Genomic DNA, 27,100 nt, shown 5'->3' with positions numbered 1-27,100 from the left:
GGGCACACCTAGATTGACATTTTTCATTATTTGGAAGTTCTCTTTAAATATATGCCATACATATTTTGTATGACCTGCAGCCAATGTTTTGAGTAACATTTGGGAAGGTGGAAACCCATTTAAAGTGATAAAAATTAAAATTAAAATTAAACCTAAAATTGGATTAATATCCCCTCACTCAGAAAAATAGTGAAGCATATAACTTGGATTCAAAAAACAAACTTTAGCTCTCAGCTCTGCCACTTTCAGTGGTTGGCCCTGGGCAAGCTAGGTACTCAGCCTTCCCCCTCATTTATAAAATAGGCATAATAGACCTATCTCAGAGGTTTGTAACATGAATTGAGAAAAGAGATTTGAAAATTCTATGTAACTAGTAAATGTTTCTCCTCTTCTTGGCTGGTACAGGAGTTGCTAAATAAAATGCCTGATACTTGGCCAAAGGCTTTAAATGGATATGACCTACATGTAAAGACAGACCACACCCTGCCATCAAGAGAAGTCTCACCTTGAATGTTAGGATAAAGAGCCATGAAAAGAACTGCCCACCGTAGCACATTGGTTGTAGTTTCAGTTCCAGCAATGATGAGTTCACCCACGGAGAAAATTAGGTTTTCTTTAGAGAAAGTAGATGATAGGTCATTTTTACCTTGATCCATCTCATCTAAATAAGCATCAACAAAATGCTGAGGTAATTGAGGCTTTCTGTTGACTGAAACTTTTTCAATAAGTCTCGAGAGAAAATCATAGACCACAGCGGCATTTCTAAATAGCTGTTGATGTTTTCCAAAAGGTAAGATGCCAATCCATGGAAAGGCATTATACAGGAAGACAGAGGCACTGGCAGCCAGTTCCACATTTTCACTAAATAAATCAATCATGTGCTGAAAATCAGTGTCTTCATAAGAGAATCGTTCTCCAAAAATGATCAAATTGGTTATGTTTGAAACAGCATTTGTTATTAATTGTTTAAGATCAAAAGATCTACCTTTGTATGTTTCAATAGTATCAATGAAATACTTGGTTTCTTCTAAGATTTTAGATTCAAAAGACTTTTGGCCATATCCAAAATAGCGAAAACTGTTTACTGCTAATCTTCTGTGATCAATCCATCCTCGGCCATATTTGGAGTTGAGTAAGCCTGAAAGAAAAATATACTAAAAATATTTTATCATTCCTACTTCCCTGTATTTAACAGCTGAAAACAGTATGGAGTAAAAAAATGGTTAATCATTCCTCTCCAAATTGTACTTTTAGAAAACTAGACCCAGTAATTAAGACCCATTCTCTGTTATCCATAGAATAAAACTCATCTATTTCTCATCTGGGCCCTGGCAGTAAAAACCTATAATCAGTCTTGTGTAATTCAACCTGGGTGACCTAGGCTCAGGTGACTTTATTAGTCAAAGTTCACAGACTCATAAATCTAATTTACAAAAGACAAATTACTGTAAAATCTATGGATAAAATTTTATCTTGGACTAAACATCTTAAAATCATCCTTCAATGATTAGAAATTATCTGCTTATAAGAGACTGGATTTTAGAATATTAATCTCCTCTTACTAAAGGCATATGATACATAACAATGTTAGTCTGGAAGAGGTAAGGATAGCCTGAAATGGGTCAGTTTAGTGGAAATACTCAAGCCAAAAAGAGGGAAAAAATGAAGCTCAAGCTTTTCTTTTGCTTTGATATCGTTTGCTTTAAAATTTCAAAGTCTCCACAGTACACTCTACAGTGGCTACTATGGAAATTTTTCCTTTAAATTGACTATCAAGGAAAAACATCTTCAGTGCATATATTTATATAGCATACACTTTACTTGAAATTTCATTCATCACTGGTACACAGGATAAATGAAAAATGTGGCATTCTTTTGTGTACATGATATGCATATATCATTTACATTCCAACAACTTTTGTGCAACAATTTTTAAACTTATTAAAAATAATACCATATGGCAGTTTAAGTCTGTATGTACCCCAGAAAAGCATGATCCTAAATCTAATCCATTTCTGTGAGTGTAAACCCTTTGTAAGACTACTTCAGTTAAGGTGTAACCCACCTCATTCAGGATGGGACTTAATCCTATTACTGGAGTCTTTTATAAATGGAATGAATTTAAAGAGAGAAAAAAATAAGCCACAGAAGCTGAAAGCAACAAAATCCAGAAGAGAAGGGAGAAACCAGCAGATGTTGCCATATGCCTTGCCATGTGGCAGAAAAGCCAAGGACTGTTGGCGGTCAATCTTTAGAAAGAAAGCATTGCCTTGATTTGAACATTTTCCTGGACCATTGCCAGCCTGTACTAAAAGGGAAAGACTAAAGAAAAATCACTTCAAGGGCAGAATCATGGAAGCTAGGGTCTAGGTCTAAGACATCTTCTTGGGTTCCACTCATGTGTGGAAAGGTTGAGTTTGCCCCAGTGCTTGGAGAGGGCAGGCCATCAGTCCTTTTGTTCAGAAGAATGCTACCACCCAGTTTTCTCAGATGCTTAGGGGGTTGCAGAGAGGCTGGCCACCACCCAGATACTTGAAGAAGGAGAAGCTTTTACCTTTGTGTTTGGGTGAATATGGTCACTGCATAAGCACTTGGAAGGGGTGGAGCTGCTGCTTCATCAGGCCCTGAGGACAAAACATCTTCCCAAGATGACCTTGAACTCTAATGCAGTATGCCCTGCAGGTATTTGGAATTTTGGGGGACCCATGACCCCTGTTTTCCTTCCAATTTCTCCCTTCTGGAATAGGAATGTTTATCCTATGCCTGTCCCTACTTTGCATATTAGAAGCAGATAACATGTTCTGTTTCATAGGTCTACAGACAGAGAGGAATTGTGCTCCTGGAAAGATGACACCCATAACCAATTTTAATGAGGCTGCACTGATCACTGCTTCTGAAATAACTTATTTCATGTGTTATTTTCATGGAATTAATATATTTTGTATGTGGAAAGAACATGTCTTTTGGGAGTCCAAAGTGTGAAGTGTGGTGGTTTGAAGCTGTATGTACCCCCAGAAAAACATGTTCTTAAATCTAATCCATTCCTGTGGATATAAACTGTGACTAATAAATCCCCATTGTTTACATCAACCCACTTTATGGTATATGCTGGAACAACCTAGGAAACTAAAAGACAGAGTGAGAGCCAAACTGAGAAAAAGGCAACTTAAAAGTGGGAGGATTCTGTGGTGTCCTGGCTGGACCCTCCTCCATTACCCTGCAAAGCCAGCTCTTAATCCCAGGGCTGGTCCCTGGTCCTGGTTCCAGAGGAGCAGAGTAACCCCTGTGCACATCCTGGGAACCTGTGTGTCTGGCCCAATCTGTTCAGTGGCGGTCTGAGAGAGTGGACCAACACTCATAATAGGCTTGCCATCTTAGAACTTGTCCTGCATGTAGAACAGAGTTTTCCTATAGAACTCTATAGGAGAGCAGTTGAGTCGGCTGCCAGTGCAAGGGACTGCTGGTTGTATGACATACAATGCAGTGTCCAGAAATGTGAGAAAACTTTCCTGGAGAAGAGTGGACATTTGTATCTGTGCCAAAAGGGGAAGTCCTAGGGCCACATATGCATGCCTAAGAAAAGACTCACGTACAGAAAGGATCAGGGAGGCCCCCATGGTTTGGCCTGTACTTATTCTTTCAATTCATTATACAGATAAGCTCTGAAAAAAAAAACACTCACATAGGTCAATCTGCAAAGATTGGGAAAAGTGTTTTCCTTCTTCCCTTCATTTTATTTGTTAGTTTCTGGCATTCAAGGAAATCTCTGTCAAAACCCTAATATCAAAATGTTCAGGTTTCAATGAAATATTACAAAATACATAAAGAAACAGGAAGCTATGGCCTAGGTAAAGGAGAAGATTAAAGCATTATAAACCATCCACAAAGAGGATCAGAACTGGGACATACCAGACAAAGACTTTAAGAAATGGTCCTAAAAACACTCAAAGAGCTAATGGAGAACATGGACACAAAACTGAAGAAAATCAGGAAAACAATAAATGAATGCAGAGACTATCAACAGAGAGATTGAAGAATTAAATTAAGAAGAATTAAACAGAGCTAAAGACCACAGTAACAGAAATTTAAAATTCCCTGGAGGGGTTCAACAGCAGATTGGAGGTGGCAGAAGAAAGAATTAGTGAACCTGAAGATAAAAAGTGTGAAATCTTCCAGTCTGAGGAACAGAAAGGGGGAAGAATGAAAAAAAAAGTGAGGGGAATCTGAGGAACCAGTGGGACACCATCAAGAATACCAATATATGCATTGTGAGAATCCCAGAAGAAGATGGAAGAAAGGGTCAGAAAGAATATTCAAAGAAACAATGGCTGAAAACTTCCCAAATTAAAAAAAAAAAAAAATAAGACATGAATATACATATCAAAGGTGCTCAATGAATTCTAAACAGGAAAAACCCAAATAGACCCATACCATAGCATATTATAATCTGTTGAATGCCAAAGATAAAGAGAATTCTTAAAGCCACAAGACATATACAAATTGTCATATACAGAGAGTTTCAGTGAGAGTTGATTTTTCATTGCAAACCAGGAAGGCATATTTAAAGTGCTGAAAGCAAAAATGTGCTAACCAAGAATTGTATACCAAGCAAGTAAGAGAGTGAGATTAAGACATTCCCAGATAAATGAAAGCTGAGGGAGTTACTCGTCACTGCTAGACTAGCCTTATAAGAGATGCTAAAGAGAATTCTGGAGATTGAATAAATGACAATAGACAATAGAGCAAAGGTGCAAGAAGAAATAAATATCCCCAGTAAGAGTAATGAAATGGGTAAATATAAATGCCAGTACTACTGTATTTTTGTTTTGTAACTATATTCTTCACTTCTTATAGTATCTAAAAGGCAAATGCATAAATCGTAATGATAAATCAAAGGTTTTGGACTCATAATATGTAATTGTGTAATCTGTAACACGAACCACATAAATGTGGGGTGAAGAAGGGGTAAAGAAGGGGTATAGGAACATAGTTTGTATACACTATTGAAGTTAAGTTGGTATCAAAGCAAATGAGATTGTTACAGATTTAGGATGTTAAATTTAGGCCTCATGGTGGCTACAAAGAAAACAACAGAATATGCAAGTTCACAGAGACAGAAAATAGAGTACAGGTTGCCAGGGGAAGAAGGCAGAGGGAATAGGGAATTAATGCATAATGGATATAGGGTTTCTGTTTGGAGAGATGGGAAAGTTTTAGTAGTGGAAGGTGGTGAAGGTACAGCAACATTGTGAATATCATTAATCCCACTGAATAGTAAACTTGGCAGTGGTTGGGATGGGAAAGTTTACATTGTGTATATGTTCCCACAAACTTTTTTTTAAAAAGAGCAAGCAAATAAAGGGACAATGAAAATGAAATGTAATATGTGGTCCTGAATATGGGAGGAGAAAAGGCTCAAAAGGGCATTATTGGGACACTGAAACATACTGGAATAGAGACTACAAGCTTTATAACAATATTATATTTATTGTGCTTGGTAACTAAACTTGAGGTAGTTACAAAAGTAAACATACTTGTTCTTCAAAAATGTACACTGCAGTGTTATGGGTTCAAGGAACATAATGTATACAACCTATAATCAAGTATTCAGAAAATGGATTGAAGAAAGGAAAAAAGGAAGAAAGGAAGAAAGAGAAAAGAAAAGAAAAGAAAAAAATTAGATAGAATCACACAGTAAATATGACCAAATGTTAACATTGGTGGAGCTGGGTAGCTAGAGGGATGAAGGTATGTTGGCATTCTCTGTATGGGCTTTGTATTATTTTTAACTGGCCTGTAAGTTTGAAAGTATTTAACATTTTTTTGGTTGATAAATATTTGGATTCTTTGTAGGATTTGGCTATCATGAATTAACCTGCTGTGAACAAGTGATCAATTCTGTCAAATGTGAAAATTATTTTTGTGCACATATGTTTTGATTTCTCTTGGGTAAATATCTGGGAGAGGAATTGTTAGATCATATGGAAAGTAAATGTTTATAAGAGTCATGCAAAGTGTTTTTTGCAAAGTGGTTAAACCACTTAGCATTCTCACCAGCAATGCATGTGAGTTCAATTGTTCTACGTCTATAATTACTAGCCTACCTGCACTTTTTCCCCCATAAGTAAATTTGTTTTCTCTCTTTACTATGGAAGGTGACATATTCTGATTCCATATGGAGAAGACATGGAAACTTGTGTTTGAGACCCTCCCAGAATGTGTCCAAGGCATCTCTTCTTTGGGTTTCTTATTTGTATCCTTTTCCTGTAATAAAACTATAATCACAAGTATAGGGCTTCCAGCAAATTACTGAACCCAAGAGGGTGGCAGGAACTCCCAAATTTGTCACCAGGTGGTCAGAAATGTGGATACCTGGGCTCCCTAACTTGTGACTGGCGCCTGCAGGGCAATTCTGTGAGACTGGTGCTAACAATGAAGAGCCTGGTCTAAATCCAGGGAGTTAAGAGTCAGAAATGAATTGACTGAATTACTGCAGTATTTTCAGTTATTGTCAGAAACTTTGTGGAAGTTGGTGCAAGTTTTGGTATCTTTATACCTTCACATTGCCAAACCCAATGGTCAATTCTCATTCCTAACTTATGTGACATAACGGTATTTGACAGAGTTGATCATTTATCAATCCCTTCTCTTGAAACACTTTTTCTCAACATGGCATCTGGGACACTAGAAGTTCTGGTTCTTCTCTTAGTTCTTCTCTTATCTCACTAGCTGTGTCTTCTCAGTCTCCTGTGGTAGTTTTCCTTCATTAAACTGGCTCAGTTTTTAGATGTATCTTATCTATTCATATACATGTCCTTTTAAAATTTCAACCAGTCTCCTAGCTTTAAGTTCCTTCTATAGGGTGACAACTTCTAAACTGTTTTTTTTTTAAAGATTTATTTATTTATTTCTCTCCCCTCCCCCCCCAGTTGTCTGTTCTCTGTGTCTATTTGCTGCATCTTCTTTGTCTGCTTCTGTTGTTGTCAGCAGCATAGGAATCTGTGTTTCTTTTTGCTGCGTCATCTTGCTGCGTCAGCTCTCCGTGTGTGCGGCGCCATTCCTGGGCAGGCTGCACTTTCTTTTGCGCTGGGCGGCTCTCCTTACGGGGCGCACTCCTTGCTCGTGGGGCTCCCCTATGTAGGGGACACCCCTGCGTGGCACGGCATTCCTTGCGCGCATCAGCACTGCGCATGGGCCAGCTCCACACGGGTCGAGGAGGCCCAGGGTTTGAACGATGGACCTCCCATGTGGTAGACGGATGCCCTAACCATTGGGCCAAGTCTGCCGGCAACTTCTAAGCTGTTATCTCCAGCTCAACCATTAACATGAACTCCAGACTCAATTATCCAACACCTATACAACATCTCCACTTGGATGTCTAATAGCTAACTCAGACTTAAGACATTCAAAATTGAATTCCTAATTATATACTTTCTGGTCATTTGGTAGACTTCCCCATTTTACTAAGTGACAACACCACTTTTCCATTTGCTGGGTTAAAATTCTTAGATTCATTCTTGACTTTTTTTCTTGCATAATCTATAATCAATCCATTAGCAAATCCTATTGACTCTGCCTTCAGAGTAGAAAGGATCTAACCACCTTTCTAACCACCTCTACTGCTATCACTTAAGTTCAAATCAAGTCAAAATAATCTCTTGCCTAAGAAATCATAATAGTTCTTAACCGGTCTCCTTGCTTCTCTTGTTTCTCTACATAATCTATTCTCCACACAGCAATCTGAGTGATTCTGTAAAAATATAAGTCAGAACACCCACTCCTACACTCAAAATTCTCTAATAGTGCCATGTTTCACTCATAGTAAAAGCCAAGGTCTTGGAGAACCAGCAAAATGGTGGTAGAGTAAGGAGCTCCTAGAGTCAGCTCCTGCTACAGGGCAGGTAGTAAACACTCAGAGCTATCTGGAGCTAGCTGAAGACCTGTTTGGAGGCTCCAGGAGGCCGGAAGAGCATCCTGGAACATCCTTGAAAGAATGGAAGGAGAAGACTGTCCATCTGCAGAGAAGACTCATAAGTATAGCACTTCACAGACCAGTGCCCATCTTCCACTGGAGGCACAAACTGCCTCAGGAACTGCTCAGCAGCTAGAATTGAAAGCTCCACTTCCCAAAAATGGGAGAGGAAGAGATGGTTGGGCACCAACTTCATCTACTGATGAGTAAAGGTATAATCCTGAGAACAGCTAAAATTTGAACCTCTCCAAGTCAGAAAGAGACTTTTTAGCTGCCATTTTAACTATGCACTTGGCACGAGGGGAAGCAGGATGGACTGAAAATCAGTGCTAGTGGGGACCAGCTTCTTTCCATCCAGATCAGACTGCAGCTCTAGCATAGGCCCCAGTGCCATTTCCAGCAGGGAGGAAGCTACAGGGACCTTTACCAGACTCTCTGGGAAATTACTGGCCAAGCTGTGGAGGCTGGTGACTGTCCTACTCTGGCGGCATGAGCTGCCCCAGGAGCTATTCTGTGCCTGGAATTGGAAGCTCCATTTCCCAAAAATAGAGGAGGCAGAGATGGTTGGCTGCCGATTTGGCTACTGATTGGTAGACTCAGATGCCTAAGATATGACCATGGGAACAGCTGGGGTGTGAATCTGCCCAAGTCAGAAAGAGGTCAGTGACCACCATTTTGACTCCACCCCCAGCCTGAGCGGAAACCAGGATCGAAAATCAGAATGATGATAGAAACCAGTTTCTTTCACCCAGATCGGCCTGCAGTGCCAGACTAGGCTTCAGCCCCACCGCTGGCAGGGAAGAGGCTGCTGGGCCCTGCACCAGCTTATTCAGGTAACTGCACGTACCTCTGACTGGCACAGACTGAAAATGAGAAGTCTACTGGGACAACTGTGGTCATCTTGGAGCCGCACTGCATAGACTACTGCCCACACCTGCAGCTCTATCCCTGCTTCATCAGTTTCTCTTGGCAACTATAGTCTAGGCCTGCATGACTTGGATTATTCCACACAGCTGTGACTCTGTCCCTACCACTGGCAAAGGAGAAAGTTGGGAGAAGCTTCATTGGTCCCTGGTGCAATGAGGGCAGCTTGAGCCTCCACAGCTTAGAGCACCAATTACAACCTTGGCTCCTACTGCACAACCAGTAAGGGAGAAAGGGCAGGAAGCCCTAAACTAAAGAGAAAAACTGCACCCAGAAAGAATACTCTAGTAATCCAGATGCCAAGATACCAACAAAAAATTACAATCCACGCCAAGAAACAGGAAGCTATGCCCCAGTTAAAGGAACAAGATATGCCTCCAGATGACATAAAGGAGTTGAGAAAACTAATCATGGCTATCGAACAAACCTCCTTAATAAATTCAATGAGATGGCTAAAGAGATTAAGAATGTTAAGAAGACACTGCATGAGCACCAAGAAGAATTTGAAAGCATACTTAGAAAAATAACATTATTATGGGAAAGGTACAATAAATGAAATTTTAAAAACATTGAAATCACATAATAGCAGATTTGAGGAGGCAGAAGAAAGGATTGGTGAGCTTGAAGAAATGGCCTCTGAAAGTGCACATACATACAGAAGAAGAGATGAAGAATGGAAAAAATTGAACAAGGTCAGGGAACTAAATGACAGCAAAAGGCATGCAAACATATGTGTCATGGGTGTCCCAGAAGGAGAAGAGAAGGGAAAAGAAGCAGAAGGCATATCTGAAGAAATAATGGTAGAAAACTTCCACACCCTATTGAAGGACATAGATATCTATGTTCAAGAAGCATAATGTACTCCCATCTGAAAAAAACTGAATAGACCAACTCCAAGACACGTACTCATCAGAATATCAAATGCCAAAGACAAAGAGAGAATTCTGAGAACAGCAAGAGAAAAGCAATGCATAACATATAAGGTATACCCAATAAGATTAAGTGCTGATTTCTCACCAGAAACCATGGTGGCAAGAAGACAGCAGTCTGATATATTTAAGATACTACGAGAGAAAAACTTCCAGCCAAGAATCTTGTATCCAGCAAGACTGTCTTTCAAAAACGAAGGCGAGATTAGAATATTGACAGATAAAAAGAAAATGAAAGAGTTTCTAAGCAAGAGACCAGATTTTCAAGAAATACTAAAGGATGTGCTAGAGCCTGGAAAGAAAAGACAGGAGAGAGAGAGACCTGGAAGAGAGTCTAGAAATGAAGATTACTTCAATAAAAGTACTAAAAGTGTCAAAAGAGTGGTGAAAATAAAATATGACAGATAAAACTCAAATAGTCAGGAATAAACTTAGCCAACAATGTAAAGCACTTACATTCAGAAAACTGCAACTCAGTTGTTAAAAGAAATTTAAAAGGCCTAAATAACTGGAAGAAAATTCCATGCTCATAGACTAGAGAACTAAATATCATTAAGATGTCAATTCTACTCAAATTGATATACAGATTCAATGCAATCCCAATAAAAATTCCATGAGCATTATAAAAACAAACTGAAAACATGATCATCAAATTGATTTGCAAGGGTAAGGCGTCATGAATAGCCAGAAACATCTTAAAAAGGAAAAGGGAACCCTCATCTCCAGACTTATATCTTATTACCTAGCTATAGTGGTAAAAACAGCATGGTACTGGCATAAAGACAGACACACAGACCAATGGAACCAAATTTTGGTTCAGAAACAGACCTTCACATGTATGGTCAAGTGATTTTTGACTAGCCTGTCAAACCCACACAGCCTGGGCAGAACAGTCCATTTAACAAATGGTGCTGAAAGAATTGGATATCCATAGCCAAAAGAATACCCCTATCTCACACCTTATCCAAAAATTAACTCAAAATGGATCAAAAACCTAAAAATAAAAGCAAGAACCATAAAACTTCTAGAAGAAATTGTAGGAAAATAGCTTCAAGACCTGGGGGTGGATGGTGGATTCTTAAAGGAGATAAGAAGAGGACTGAGATGGACTATTGATGTTTAATGTATATAGAAGTTTTAATTAGCTTTACTGTAAAAGTGTGGAAATATATAGAGTGGATGATAACACATAGTGAGTAACAGCTAGTTTATAAATGGGGATGTGGCTGAAAATGGAAGTCTAGGTATGTAAATGCCAATGGACAGAATGCTAGAGAATAATCTAGGGATTCAATAGCACAGTAAACCAAGAGGTGGATGAGAATTGTGGTTGATGGTACAGATGCAAGAATGTTCTTTGTGAGCTATAGCAAATATACATCACGACTGTAGGGTGTTGGAAATGTGGAGAAGCATGACCAATGGACTGTGGTTATCAGTAATAATTTTCTTGCATCTATTTGAAAGATGTACTGTATTGATAATGAGGCAGTATGGAAAATGTGAGCCAAATGTACACTATGGACATAGTAACAGTCAGATGATATTATTGTTGCCGCCTTTCTCCACCCCTCCTCCCCTTCCAGCCCCCGCCGTCCTTCCCGCCAGTCCCGCCCATATTGCCAACCCACAATCTGCCCTCTTCCCCAGTAACTGCTTACCTCAGGTCTATCCATCAGCTTCAGCCTGTCCACAGCCGCCCCTTAGCCAACCCTCCCTTCATCACGCCCCTCCCTCTACCCAACCCTATATAGCTAAGTGTACTTCTGTAATAAAGCAGACCTGTTCTTGCGCTCAAGCGGTCTCTGTGGTTTTTCCCCAACCGCGCGTCCCCCACACCTGGAGAACCGGTGCTCCCTCTTGGGGCACCCCCCGCCGGCTGATCGGCAGGAGCAAGCCCCCCCCGACTCTTGGGCCTGAGCGAGGATGAAACCCCCACGCTCAGCTACAACTGGCGCCCAACGTGGCGGCTCCTCCCCCGGCCCCTCTCTGCTGCTGCTGCTGCTGTGATCGTCCTCCTCTCCAGGTAGGGACCCCTCGCCCGGACGAGCCCCAAGGGACCCCTCGCTGTCGTCCTGTCCCTATCCCGTCATGGGCGCCTCTTTGTCATTGCGTCAGGCGCCGCAAGTCAGGGCCCTCGCTGCCCTGCTCGATGCCAATGGAGTCCGCGTCTCCTTGCGGCAGCTCCAAAAGTACTGGGATCTCTTGCTCCCTTTTAATCCGTGGCTCGCCACCTGCCAACTCTGGAGCCCGGACACCTATTTGCGACTCATAGATCGAGTCACCTCTGCCATGGAGCACGAGAAACGCACCTTCTCAACAGGCCTCTTACCCGTTCTCGTTGCCATTCGCACTTGTCTCCTTGGCGCCCCGACCGAGGCCGTTTATGAAGCTTCTCCCAAACGGCCTCTAGACTGTGATCCCGATGAGTCCACCGACACTGACTCTCTGTCTAACCAACTTGCTGCTGCTCTTGAGCGCGAACCTCCCCGCCCGAGCTCCCCGCAGCAGACAGAAACCACTCCTGCCACTCCCCAAGATGGCGGACTTCCGCCTTCTTCCCCCACTTCTGCCCAAGATGGCGCGCATCCGGCTTCTTCTCCTCCAGTATCCTCCTCCTCCCGCCTCTACCCGCCTCTTCCTGCCCAGTCAGCATCCGGTTCGGGCCCGGAAACTGCAGGGTTGCCATCTTCCGCTAAACCGGAAGCGCCCCCCGTGCCATTTTGTCTGCCGCCGGATGTAGCTGCTCCATCTTGGCCGGCGCCCGGAAGGGTCCTGCCGCCATTTTGTTGTTGCCCGGAAGCCGCTAAGCCGCCATTTTCTCACCCGTGTTCCGCTTATCCCTTGCCGCCGCCGTACGGCAATAGCCCTTCACCTGCCTTGGCTGCTCCATCGGCCCCCGGTGCCACGCCTCCTCAAACCCCTCAGCTGTATCCGCTGAATCCGCAGCCCACGCCGCAGCGACCCCAAACTTGGCTACCCTTTACAGCAGAGGAGGTCAGAACCCTCCGCAAAGCTGTAAAGGAAGACGGGATTGGCAGCCCTTATGCGCAGCAACTACTTGAGGAGTTAGGGACCCAACTCGTTCTCCCATATGACTGGATTGCACTAGCCCGTGCCATCCTGACACCGGGTCAATTTATTGAATGGCGCGCCCATTATCAAGCGGCTGTTGACCGGCAAATCGTGGAGAATGCCCAAGCAGGCATCCTCGATCCCTCCGACGCATACACGGGTACCAACAATTATGCAAACCCTCATTCTTATCTCGAAATTGACCCAGGGTTTTGGCATCGGGTAAAAGTCCTCGTCCAGCGGTCTTTCTCTCTAGTTTCCACCAAGCAGCCCACCAAGCTCGCGCAGCTGCTTCAGGACCCCAATGAAACTTTCCCAGCGTTTGTCGCCCGCGTCCTGGAAGCTTGTCAGCGGAAGATTTCCAGCGAGGATGCCCAGTTTGCGCTGGCCAAAGAACTTATTATAGACGGGTGCCTTGCGCCGTTCCGGCCCGTAGTCCTTCCCATACGCGACAAAGCTCTGCACGAATGGGTCCTTGCTTGCCGTGACGTCGACCCACAAGTCAAAACACTCACCGCTGCCTTTGCCTCTGCCATGGCTGTTTCATCCGGCCCCACTTCTGTCTGCTTTTGGTGTGACCAGCCTGGCCACTTCGTCCACGAGTGCTCCCAGCCAGGCCCAGCGCCTCGCTCAGACCCGCCGTTGCGACGGCCAAGGGGCCCTCCTACGCCATGTCCGCGTTGTGGGAAAGGATATCACTGGGCCCACGACTGCCGTGCCGCCCAAGGTTCCCAGCAGCCTTTAAACTCCCAGCGGGGCAGGCCTCAGCCCCACCCTCAAGAGGCCCCCAGGAGAATTCCCAAGCCATAATGTGGACAATGCCCATCACGCGCCGCCAGAGACCCTCATTAGAGCTCAAGATCGATGGGCAATGGCTCGATGGGCTCCTGGATTCTGGCGCTGAAGTCTCCTGTGTTCCCTTCGAGATCGCCGCATTCAATCACTGGCCCCTCGAAACTGGCCCTCAAGTCATCGGTGCCACAGGAGCCGCTGCCTCCTGGAAAACATCCCAGCCTCTGCATTGGAGCAACCGAGAAGGCCACGAAGGCCAAATTCGTCCACTCGTCCTCTCGTCAGTCCAGACCATCTTATAGGGGAGAGATGTCCTCAGCCAGCTAAAGGCCCGAATCACCACAGAAGCCTTCTCAGCTGCGCTGCCCCCCCCTTCTAGGGGCCACAGCTCCCATCTCAAAACCTGACCCTATCCCTCTGTAATGGGACACAGAGGAGCCCATCTGGGTCGAGCAGTGGCCCTTGCCAGCTCACAAACTGCAGGCTCTCTCTGCCCTCGTCAAAGAGCAGCTACAAGCAGGGCATATAGAGCCGTCCACTAGTCCCTACAATTCACCAGTCTTTGTCATTAGCAAAAAGAACACCGGCCAATACCGCCTTCTCCACGACCTCCGTGAGATCAACAAACATATTAAGCCAATAGGGTCACCTCAGCCAGGATGCCCGCATCCCACCGCAGTCCCCCAGCATTTTCATGCGGCAACCATCGACATCAAAGACTGCTTTTTCTCTATTTCTCTTCACCCCCGGGACTGTCCACGATTCACGTTCACAGTTCCACGCATCAACAACCAAGGCGCAGCTCAGCGATTTCAGTGGCGCGTATTGCCCCAAGGCATGCGCAACAGCCCGACTATGTGCCAACTGTATGTCAACCATGCTGTTGAGCCGCTGCGTTCCAAGTTCAATCCGGAGCACACATACATCCTCCACTACATGGACGACCTCCTTTTAGCAGCGAGCTCCAGTGCGCTCCTCAATGATCTGCTCTCGGCAATAATAACGAACCTCTCCAGCCTCGGGCTTACTGTGCAGTCTGACAAAATAAACCTCCAGCCTCCTTTTCAATTCCTAGGCTTTCATTTTCATCGGTTTATCCAGCCCACAAGCCCAAAAATCCACCTCTCTCCGAGGATGACATTAACTGAGCTCCAACAGCTCTGCGGGCAAATCAATTGGCTTCGCTCGGCGCTTCCCATCACAACAGCGCAAATGCAGCCTCTCTTCGAGCTTTTGCAGACAAGGGACAGCCCTCCAACGGCGACCACTCGCAGCATCATCATCACTCCAGAGGCTCGAGAAGCCATCCAACAAGTCAGCGCCGCCCTGCAACAGTGTCGCCTGGAGCGGTTCTCCCCCACCCTTCCAATCTTGGCTTTAGTTCTGCCAACGCCAATCACTCCCATAGGTCTCTTGTGGCAAGATGGCCCTCTCCTTTTTCTGCATACGTCAAAGAGCAAACTCCCGAAAATCTGCCCTTTCATAAGAGCCTGGATCACGTTGGCCACTGACTTAGTACTTCTCTCCATACAGACGTATGGCATCCCGCCACACACTATTGTTTGGCCTTTAGATGCCAAGGAAGTTACCTCCCTCATCATGAACAATGCCCAAATGCAGAGCCTGGTAGAGCTCTTTCGCGGCTCCTTTGACAACCACTATCCTCATCACCGATTGCTGCAGGGAATGTCTCAATTGGCGTTTTCCAACCCTTTCCGTCCATTGCCCGCACGGAACCCGATCCCTTCTGCTATCACTGCCTTCACAGATGCCTCAAAAACGGCGTTTGCTGCCATCATATACACTCCTGAGAATCCTGAGCCACGGCAACTGCTGTTCGCAAATGACTCTTCTGTTCAAGTGGGCGAGCTTCTAGCTGTCGCTGCAGTCCTCAATCTCCACCCAGACCAGCCTCTCAACATCTTTACTGACAGCCTATACACTCTTCAGGTGTGTCGCAGCCTCCCGCTTGCTACTTTCCTACCAGGTGACTCAAACATCGATCGGGCGCTCGCCTTCGTACAGCGACTGCTTGAAGCGAGGAAGCAGCCCTGGTTCATTGCTCATATCAGAAGCCACTCTGGCCTACAAGGACCGCTGGCTCAAGGGAATGACCTCGCTGATGCTTCTGTGTCAAGCCGCCAGGTAAACCCGGTCCTCCTACATGAAAACCCTGCCGACGGGCCACGGCTTGGAGACTTTCTTAATCAAGCCAAGCTCCTGCATTCCCAATTCCACTTCTCTGCGCGGTCCATCCGGAAGCTCTTCCCAGACCTTCCCATTGAAACTTGCAAACACCTTGTGCGAGCGTGCCGACTTGCGCACCATTGTTGCCACTTGGGCCTTTGCAGCCTCAGGGTGTTAACCCCCGCGGCCTCCGCCCCAACTCAAGGTGGCAATTAGATGTCACTCATGTCAGCGCACTTGGCAGCCTCAAATATCTTCATGTGGCAATTGACACCTTTTCACATCTGTGCTATGCAGTCCCTCTTACGGGGGAAAGTGCTAAACACTGCGTCCAGGCGCTTCGCCAAACTATTTTGTTCATGGGAATTCCATGGGATCTCAAGACAGACAACGGACCAGCATATCACAGTGCCGCCTTCGCCAGCTTCGTGCAGATGTATCACATCATGCATCATTTTGGCATTCCATACAATCCACAGGGGCAAGGAATCGTCGAGCGCACTCACCAACAGCTCAAGCTACTCATTCAAAAAGAAAGGGCCTCCTCTCCCCACAAGGCCCCCGCCGACGTCGTGACTGCCTGCCTCATTCATCACAATCTCCTAACCTTCGATGACCATGGACTCTCCCCCACCCATAAACACTGGGGACCCATGTGGCAGCTCTCGCAAGTTCCCCTCGTCCATTGGAAAGACCCTGCCACAAATCGTTGGCAAGATCCAGCTCCCCTCCTAGCACAGGGGAGGGGCTTTGCTTGTGTCTTTCCAGAGTCTGAGCCGCAGCTGCTCTGGATTCCTGGGCGCTGCATCCAGCCTGCCACTGACCCACTAGTTCCACCGAACGATCAGCACCCTATGCCTTCGGTGAGAGATAACATTGACAGTGGATACGGCCCAGAGGTTGCCCCGTTCACCCGGATCCAGCACCAGCCATCATCAAGATGCCGCACCGTCAGATGATGCCGCACCGTCAGATGATGCCTCTACACAGCCTCGCAGCCGTTCTCTTCATCCTGGCTTCCCTCGCTCTCCCAGCCGCTGCCAACCCGAGTCACCAGCCCTTCAATTGGACCCTCTCCCTCTGGCAACAAAAAAGGCTCCTCGCCTCGAACATAACCGCCTCCGCCCCCTTTCACTACTGATGTCGCCAACCTCACTGGACGCACGAACCTTCCGTCTTATGAGTGGGGGGGATACAACCCCGCTGCCACAGGTTTCTCCACCTACTCCAGACGGCACGCCTATAGCTTCTTGTCTTCCTCTCCTTACTTCTCCCCAACTACTCCTCCCCCTCGGGCGAGGGGTACAGGGGCATCACAGGCCCGTTTCGCTGGCAAGGCTCGGCGCGCGCCAGGCGCCGGCGTGCGCCGACCCTAATGGCGGGCACATGCGTCCTGGCCAGATGCTATGCTGTCCGCTCACGACCGGCCGGTCCTCGTGGTCTCCCTCCACCCCTCGTCTTATCCCCGTGCCCGTCCCTATAACCTCCTTTTCCTCCTACTCTTCCTCCTAATCCTTGTCTTTTGTTGCTGCGCACGCCGAGTTATTCACACCCACAGTGCGCACCAAAATTTGTTGCCTCTATTTCCTTTTAAAAACAAAAGGAGCAATTGTTGCCGCCTTTCTCCACCCCTCCTCCCCTTCCAGCCCCCGCCGTCCTTCCCGCCAGTCCCGCCCATATTGCCAACCCACAATCTGCCCTCTTCCCCAGTAACTGCTTACTTCAGGTCTATCCATCAGCTTCAGCCTGTCCACAGCCGCCCCTTAGCCAACCCTCCCTTCATCACGCCCCTCCCTCTACCCAACCCTATATAGCTAAGTGTACTTCCGTAATAAAGCAGACCTGTTCTTGCGCTCAAGCGGTCTCCGTGGTTTTTCCCCAACCACGCGTCCCCCACGCCTGGAGAACCGGTGCTCCCTCTTGGGGCACCCCCCGCCGGCTGATCGGCAGGAGCAAGCCCCCCCGACTCTTGGGCCTGAGCGAGGACGAAACCCCCACGCTCAGCTACATATTATCTTATCTGTAGCAAATGTTCCACCACAGTGTGGTGTGTTGATGGGAGGGGTGTTGTTTGACAATTCTGTACATGTACATGATTGTTTTATAAGTTTACAATTTCTGTCATAAAAAATATATTTAAAAAATAATAATAGGGTGGGTTGGGGGAAAAACACACCAACTGTAAGAAAAGGACTATGATTAGTAGTAAGATTTTGACAATATTCTTTCATAATTTGTAACAAACATCTCACAACAATGCAAGGTGTTGGTGGAGGGTTGATGTATGGGACCCCTGTATAATGTTATGCATGTTTGCTTTGTAAGTGCACAACTTTTACTATAGATTTAATTGTTTATGTATGTTCATATAAAAATTATATAAAAATAATAATAGGGTTGGTTGGGGGAAAATTTTGACAATGCTCTTTAATCATTAGTTAAAAAGGTTTAGTTAAAAAGGTTTAACAACAATACAAGTTATTGGTGGTAGGTTGAGTTATGAGGTCCTGTATGATGTTACATATGTTTGTTTTGTAAGTTCACAGCTATTATTATATACTTATTGTTTATGACTGTTTATGTATGAGTGATATATTTCAATAAATTAATTAAAAAATAATAAAATAAAATCCAGAAATTGAAAAAAAAAAAAAAAGCCAAGGTCTCTCAGTGGCTAAAAAGGGCCCATATGATCTCTACCATTCCCTCCTGTTACCTCTTTGACCTTATTCCTGTTTTCTCTTACTCACTCTATACCCAGCAACTTGTCTTTCTTAGAATATGCTTCCACCTAAGGGCTTTTGTACTTGTCTCTGTCTGGAATTCTCTTTCCCCAGATATCTACTTGGTTTGCTCCTTACATCATTTGGATTTCTACTTAAATATTTACTTGATCTGGATATAAAAATAGCAACAATCTTCTCCATTTTCTGGCCCTCCCTATTCCCTTCACCCTGCTTTGTTTCCTGCCATAATTCGTGTCATCTGACCAATGTTTTTTAGTTTATTTGTGTTGATTTCTCTCTCACTATAAGGTCCAAGAAGGTAAAAACTTTGTTTTTCTTTTAAAAGACTTATTATTTATTTCTCTCCCCTTCCACTCAACCCCCCTAACCCCGCCCCTCCCCGCCCCATTGTCTGCTGTGTCCATTTGCTGTGTGATTTTCTTTGTCCACTTCTGTTGTTGTCAGCGGCATGGGAACCTGTGTTTCTTTTTGTTGCGTCAGCTCTTCCTGTGTGCGGCACCATTCCTGGGCAGGCTGCATTTTCTTTTGCACTGGGCGGCTCTCCTTATGGGGTGCACTCCTTGCGCGTGGGGCTCCCCTACACAGGGGACACCCCTGTTTGGCAGGGCACTCCTTACACGCATCAGCACTGCGTACGGGCCAGCTCCACACAGGTCAAGGAGGCCCGGGGTTGAACCACGGACCTCCCATGTGGTAGACGGATACCCTAAACACTGGGCCAAGTCTGCTTCCCAAAACTTTGTTCTGTTCACAGCTATTTCTCCAACATTGAGCAACAGGCACTAATAATGCTTAAGAAGTATTTACTGAATATTTCTTCAAAGCAATCATTGTTATTGTAATTTGTAAATTTTTATTTGTGCTAGGCTGTAAACTCCATATGCTAAAAACCACCGCTGTCTTATTCACTGTTATTTTCCTATAGTCCCTATAGTCCCTAACACAATAAATAGTGTTGAATAAATTTAAAAATCTGACTAAAGATGATCCTCTACTCACCCTAAAAGACTGATTTAATAGCTAAAAAGATTGTTCAATTAAAAAAGCCAAGACTTACAAGCATAAAGTCATTCCACATTTTCATAATCTCAGAACTAGAGGAGACCTTACAGGTTGTATAGAATCTAGTCAGCCTTCCTAAGTTTGAATTCCTTTTGCAACATCCACACCAACTGGTCATTTGGACTAAATCTAGGTAGGGTTCCCACATGTTCACAGAACCCTCTAACAGTTACACTAGCTTGTGTGTGTGTGCCTGTGCCCATGTGAGTTTTTTTTTTTTAAATATGTATACATCCTTTCCAAATATGGAAAAGAGAGAGTTCCTGTATAACAAAACTGGTTCTTTTTGGTACTACTTATCTTCAGGGTTACCTGTGATTACAGAATGAAAACTGAATTTAAGAACTCACAGATCTCTTAAGTCTTTGTTTTTAGTCTCATGCCATGGAATTTCATCTTTCCCCTAAATTCATTGAAATCTAGTTTTGTAAAATCTATTGTAAACATCTCATTTTCTTCAGTCTTTTCCTCTTTGATGATCAAAAAGTCAAGTTTAACAGGTTTTCTTCAGCCCCTGATACCACCAACTTTCTTTTTTTTTTTTTTTTTTTGGTGAAACTATTAGATCCACAGTAGCAATTACCCCAGTCACTTCCTCTAACTTATGGTTAACAGAAATTGTTAGCTTGATTAATCAAAACATAATAACCTGCTGTTTCTCATCAAATACATTATACCAGCCAAAGGGGTGCTGATGCAGAATACCAGAAATGGGTTGGTTTCCATAAAGGGTATTTATTTGGGGTAGGAGCTTACAGATACCAGGCCATAAAGCATAAGTTACTTCCTTTACCAAAGTCTATTTCCATGTGTTGGAGGAAGATGGCTGCCAATGTCTGCCAGGTTCAGGCTTCCTGGTTTCCTCTCTTCCCAGGTCTTGCTTCTTTCCAGGTTTAGGGTTCCTCTCTTCCCGGGGCTTGCTTCTTCCTGGGCTCAGAGATCCTCTCTTCCTACGGCTTGCTTCTCTTTCCTCTGTGTGCTTACGTCCTGGGGCTCCAGCTTAAGGCTTCAGCATCAAACTCCAATATCAAAACTCAAACATCAAAAACCCTCCAACTCTGTCTTTTGCCATGCCCTTTATCTGTGCCCTATTGGCACAAGAGGTTTACTTGATTAAGTAATCAAATGAACCTCTGAATCCAATATAATCTCATATGCCCAGAGGAAAAGACCAGTTTACAAACATAATCCAATATTTCTTTTTGGAATTTATCAATAATATCAAGCTGCTACACCAGCAAATATGCAAAGGTCTCCGCCTCTATTATATCTTATCATTATGCTAGGTTTGTCGCCTACATTAGGAATGTTTCTTCCATTTCTTCCATCTATTAAGATAATCAATAGTATATTTGCACCAAAGAACTGAACCTCTACTCTCCTTTCATGATCTTCATATCCAATCTCCTCAGGTTTATGAATTCCTTCTCAGGAATATCTCTCTTTAATCCAACTCTATGTCCACAGCTAATGAGTCTATTCCTTTGGCTAGAGCATATACTTCTACCATTCCATTTTGAGTTCGATTCCATTACATCTTTGACACTCCCTGCCTCGTATTATAATCTCAAATTCATTGTGTTTTTGCACACGGGGTAGAGACAACTGTGATACTGTTTCTATTCATATTCCCAGTTATTTTGTCATGTAAATTTCCTTCCTCCTTATGGTTCGCTAGAGCATTTGATTTCATAGATTTAGCTGTACATTTTTCCTCTGCTGTCTTTATAGGCAATGCAAAGCTCTTGGACAGTAAGTTAGACAATGAAGGCATACATTCTTAAAATTATATATATATAATATGCTTATATATTATATATGTAACTTTTTACACACTCATATGCTCCTTCCTCTTCTAAAATGCACTGCCTCTGTAGCTAAGAGTTCATCGTTCTGATGCCTAAAGCCATGGTCCAGAAATCCAAATCCAATACACTGGCACCAATAGCATGACCTTTCATTCATCTTCTTGATTAACCTTTCCCTCCCAAAGTTCCACATATGAGTAAGAAGTAATGAGGCACCACTAGGTCTCCCAAATCCTTCAATTTCCAGTCCAGAGATATGAAAGAGGAGGCAAGGATAAAGGCTGATAGTTTGCTAGGTTTGAAAGGTCAATAAATATTTTCTTTTTTAGTTAAAATATTAGCTTTAACTTCTATTTAGTTCAGAAATTAAGCTCCTCTCAGTTTCAAACTGAAGAAAATTAGTTTTCTGGTTAAGTAATTTCATTCTTAAGAGTCAACTATACTTTTAAATGCACAACTTTATATTTGAATACCATAATTTTAAATTTGTAATATTTTAAAATGTATATGGCCAACGTCATTCATAAGAAAAACATGACTGGCTGCCTTTCCCATGTGGAAAAACCTGTCAGTAGAGACATACCTGTTTAAGCTCCATCTTGTTTAAATATGGATAGAAGACCAGACTTATACCTTTTTCCCAAAACAAAACAACAAAAAAACCAAAACATGTCATCATGCTGACTAATGAAAAGGTCACAATTTTACTGAGACTTGTGAAATTAAAACAATAGCAAATAACAAAATTTTAAGCTAAAAATGGCTGGTTCCAAAACTTTAAAATAAGGTACAGTTTGACAATAACAATAGCAACAGCAACAGTAACAACAAAAAGATAAGAAATCAGTTGAATCAGATAGTGGTCAAGGATCATTATGATAGCATATTACCTCTTCTTATACTTCAAGATACAAACAAAGAATACAGAAAGGGTCTTTGAGGCCTAGATCAAGTTTTGTCAGACATTTACTTCCATAAATTTCTGAAGATCCCAAACTACAAGCTGGGTTAGTAAGGCTACACACTCTGAGAATAAGGCAAATGAGCAGGATCAGCTGCAGGAAAAGCGGAGACTTATTTTTACGAGTGAGATATCTGGATAGTCCAGGCAAGTTACATAGCATGACAGAAAAACAAATTCAAACAAACAAAACAAAAAACAAATTTATATTAATAGAACTAAATGTAAAAAGTGAAATTTACAGGAAAACATCATGAGCTTAGCATCAGGTCATGAAACACAAAATCACTAGATACAAGGTATATAAAAAGCACTTACAACACAAGTACACGAACACACAAAGATTAAAAAATCTGCCTTCATTTAAGTACTCTGTTCATCAGAGTTACCTTAAAGATGCCAAAAATGGGAGAAAATATTTACAACAGAAATAATTGACAGAGGGCTTATGATCACTTTATTAAAAAATCCTCTGAATCAGTAAGACAAGCATACACAATTCCACAGAAAAATAGGCAAGGAATTTGAACAAGCATTGCACAAAAGGAGAAATTCAAGTAGTCAGTTAACATATGGAAAGGTACCCGAACTCATTAATCTTCAGGGAAATGGAAATTAAACCACAGAGATATCATTACACATCTAACTAGACTGGCCAAAATTAAAAAGTCAGGCAATACCAAACATGAGCATTTTCATATAAATTAGTAGTACCACTAATTTTTAAGTCTGAAATTTGGTTTGCATTTTGCACTTACAGCGCATTTCATGTACCCAATATTTGTGATACTGCATTAGACAGGGAAGCCCTAAAGAAATGTGTGCATATTTCGCCAGGACACACGTACAAAAAGGTACAGAGCAGCACTGTTCATAATAACCCTACACTAGTCAAGTTGTGTGTCCTGGATTGGGTCTGAACCCACCCAAAGGGTAACTTTTTCTCATTTACACATTGGACCAGTGACAACCCTAATTTTCCATTTCAAGTTCAGTTCATGTGTACCTTAAAATAACCCATAAAAGTCCCTACCTACTTTTCCCTTACTGTTTTCTGAAAATCTTATTTTAATGATAAAAATGGTAATAAACTATATATCTTAGCTTGAAAATATATACTTCACCCAAAATATTACTCTGATCACACCCTATAGATTTTGTCTCATGATACCATCTTTGATTTTCATCATCTCTTTCTAGGTCTTCTATTACAATTATGGTTTCTTTTTGGTCTAATTATAATTTAGGAGAGTACTTAAGAGGCTAGAGATTTATTATTTACATTATTGATAAAAGTATCATTATAATCTGGTCTAAGAATTTGGCCTTTACAATTTATGCTTTCGTGACATTAGTTGATTTGCTTTGCAATGTAGTATCTCATTCATTTTTTTTTTTTACTTCTTAGCTAATGTCTTTATTTTTAACCTATGTTAGCAAGATATTTTAAAATTTTGCTTTAAAATTAAATAAGATGCTCTCATTAAATTAGAGAATTTAGTGTACCACTCTGGTAAAAACTCTTAGATTGTTAATTATTAACACCTTTGTCTCTGATTTTGACACTCTTTTTTCAGCTTTTTGTCACTGGTTTCTTCTCGCCATTTCCATCAACTTTTAGCGTTTCTCCCTTGTTGAATATAGAATCATCCAACACTGATCAGCACTTAACTATACAGAATCCTATAGTTCTTTATACAAATCTCCATTTATATTTCATGTTGACTAACAGTTAAGAAAGGCTGCTTCAGGTTCTATAAGCTTATAAGCAAAATGATAGTAAGAACATTACCAAAGTACTCAAGATTGGCTTCAAAAGAGCACTTCTGATTCAAGTGTGTGTATAAGTGTGAATGTGCATATATTACCAACTTGTTTCACAGAAATTGCCGATATTAGGTGCTGATTACATTATTTGTAATTTTTTTTAGAACTGGATTTCAACAGAATTAGCATTTACTTATACAAAATTATACAAAATTATACAAAATATGATTGTATAATTCAGTCTGAAAGGTCCTCAAACACTAGGTTCTTTAAATAAACAAATAAATACTTTCCAATTAATTGATACAACAGAATTGAAACTTTATGTACTAAGATTATTCAAAATAAGGGATGTGATTTAAGAGTTTAATAATTCCTAAATAAGTAAAAATAAACATACCTCCCATTTTTGTCATCTTCATGAATAAAGGAAGGCATGGTCTGTCTGCAAAAATTTCACTTTGATGAACAAGGCATTCCTTTACTACATCATAGCCATTTAGAACCACAGTTGATATGCCTCCAAGATCTAGACTGAAGATCTTTGAGAAGAAGAAAAGAAAAACAGCATTTAAGTGGCAGAATGTTTAGAGAAATAAAACCATAGAAATCCTCCTGTACTAAGCCCAGGTTTTTTAATGCTAGTTACTTCCCTGAAAATGTAGGGGATCATTACTAAACTGCCAATGCTTAGAGTGCCTTTCTCTCTACAAGGCATGTTAGACTCTGTCACTTCCTTAAGCCATTCAGAGCCTGAACCGTCATCTTATAAATGCTTTAATGGAAAGAGCACTGGACTCAGGAGATCTGGGTTCTAGTTTATGCTTTGCCATAGATATAAGACCCTAGGCAGAACAGTTTACTTTTTTGGGGTTTCAGGGCTGCCATATAAACATGATATTTGATTTAGATGCTCTTTAAGATTCATTCCAACTCAAAACATTTAATAATATCTAGAAGTCTCCTTTTATTTCTAAGACGAATAAGAAAGCAGCACCATCCACATATCACATATTACTCCAGTCGTAGGAGAGGGAGGGAATATCAAAGGCTTGAGAGACAACTTTACCCCCCTTATTTCCATGACACATTGAGGAACTTCTGAATGGAGACAGAAATTCTGTAGTTAATTATTTAGTCAAGGCCCCTAAAGGCTGCATGGAGACTAAATAAGTCTATCCTCCTCTAAGTAGTGTAAGCATATTATAACTAGGCTCATTTGTATCTGGGTCCCTGAATTCTCAAAAGGGCCTTCGGGGAACCTGACCTTGGAAGGAAAGCATTCACCACAAAGGCATAGGTGGCTGCCCAACAGCTAAAGAGAAGGCAAGACAGAATTTCAATTCTAGGCCTCGCTGGAGTTTTTTGCTGGTTGCCTCACCTCAGGTTCACTTCAATGTCATACATCCTGTAGTCTTGCCTAGGCTGGCGAGAGAGCAATGTTAGCTAAGTGGTGGGATCCCAAGATTGCTTATCCCCATTCTCTCAGGGTTTGGTTTGCTTTAGACTGGTGTTTCAGAGCCATAATACTGAGTCAAGCCTCAGCTCTGTGCAAACAGGCAGAGCATTAGCCAAGTACACACTACTTTGGGAGGAAACAAGGTTTAGCAGAGCAATATTAGCAAATATGAAAGAAGAACAGTGGTACTGGTTCAGCAGAAGCAGTTATAGAAAAAAAAAAAGTAATAAAGACCTGCTAATGGTAACAGAAACAATAGCTGAGAACTGGTACCACCAGAGTTTGGCACAAGGGCTGGCCCCTGACAACTGTGCAATAGGTACATCCAGATGCTTAGGGAAGAAGCATGGATGGCCTGTCATAAGCAATGGTATTAATCAAAAGTGGCCATGGAAGAGGTTTCAGCAAAAAGAGAATAGCTACCAGACAAGCACAGGTGGAACCCTTTTAGCTCCCCATGCAGTAATGAAGTGTTCTTAAAGGACAGTCTTTTTCCAGAAGTGAAATTTTAGCAGAGATTATAAAAGGATAGCATTAGTGAGTAGGAAGTGGTCCTGATGCAGGAAAAAAACTGATGATTTCACAAGGACGGTTAAAGCCCCTGGGATTGGAAATTGCATTAGTGTATAGAAGAACACAGAGAGGGGAGTTTATTTCAGCATAAAGTGTCAGCCTGTGGCATTAAGATTATACAAAGCAAGGAGGAAGTTGTTGTACATCCATCTTTACTTAAGAATTTGACTGAGTTAACATTTAAACCAATATCTATTCTGATATACAGTTTTCAAGGACTTTTGGTAAAGACTGTGAATCAAATTGTAGAAACATCCTTAAACTGCTTTCATCTATTGAAAGGACCAAGATTGGGCTTATATATATTTTTTATTTATTCAATATTTTTAGTACCTATTATGGGCTAATAATGGTGCTGGCAAAGACATAAATAGGAACACATGAGACACTTTTCTTACGTTCTGAAGTCACTCTATGGTCTTCAAGCCCCTCCACCCTCCAACCAGCTCTACTCACACTTTTTCACCACCTCGTTTAATGGCTACTCCATCCTTCAAGCTGTTCAGGCCCAAGACCTTGAAGCCCATGTTGACTTCACTTTTTCTCTCAGACCCCACATTCAAATGCACAGCAATTGTGGCTACTTTAAGAATACAAACAGAACCTGACGATTTCCTACTACCTCCATCACTGCCACTCTGGTCCAAGCCACTTCATTTCTCCTGTATGTTACTGCTATAGCCTCCTAACCAGATACCTAATTTCACCATTGTCTTCTAAAGATGATGCTTCACATGGCATATTCCTCATTCATTGTCTTTGCACTTGCTCTTACTTTGGTCTGGAATGTTCTTCCCCTATATATTCCTATATCTCACTCCATTTCCTTTAAGTCTTCGCTAAA

At 42.5% G+C, this 27,100-nt stretch overlaps 1 protein-coding gene across 2 annotated transcripts in view; it reads right to left on the bottom strand.

Moving 5' to 3' along the window:
• The window catches only part of CYP2R1 (cytochrome P450 family 2 subfamily R member 1), a 36,082-nt gene that overhangs the window by 5,400 nt on the left and 3,582 nt on the right, over positions 1-27,100 (bottom strand). The window contains exons 2-4 of one of the 2 annotated variants that reach the window (XM_004472518.4): positions 24,625-24,766; positions 986-1,138; positions 506-613 (exon numbers count right to left, since the gene is read on the bottom strand). In XM_004472518.4, the coding sequence (XP_004472575.3) occupies positions 506-613; positions 986-1,138; positions 24,625-24,766 (403 nt within the window). Of the gene's footprint in view, positions 1-505; positions 1,139-24,624; positions 24,767-27,100 lie in introns of both variants that reach the window. The other variant, XM_004472517.4, reaches the window with a different exon arrangement.

Source organism: Dasypus novemcinctus, chromosome 10 (genome assembly GCF_030445035.2).
Source record: "Dasypus novemcinctus isolate mDasNov1 chromosome 10, mDasNov1.1.hap2, whole genome shotgun sequence".
Lineage (NCBI taxonomy): Eukaryota > Metazoa > Chordata > Mammalia > Cingulata > Dasypodidae > Dasypus > Dasypus novemcinctus.
Note: the sequence above shows the minus strand (reverse complement) of the source record. Positions and strands in the feature narration are given on the sequence as shown.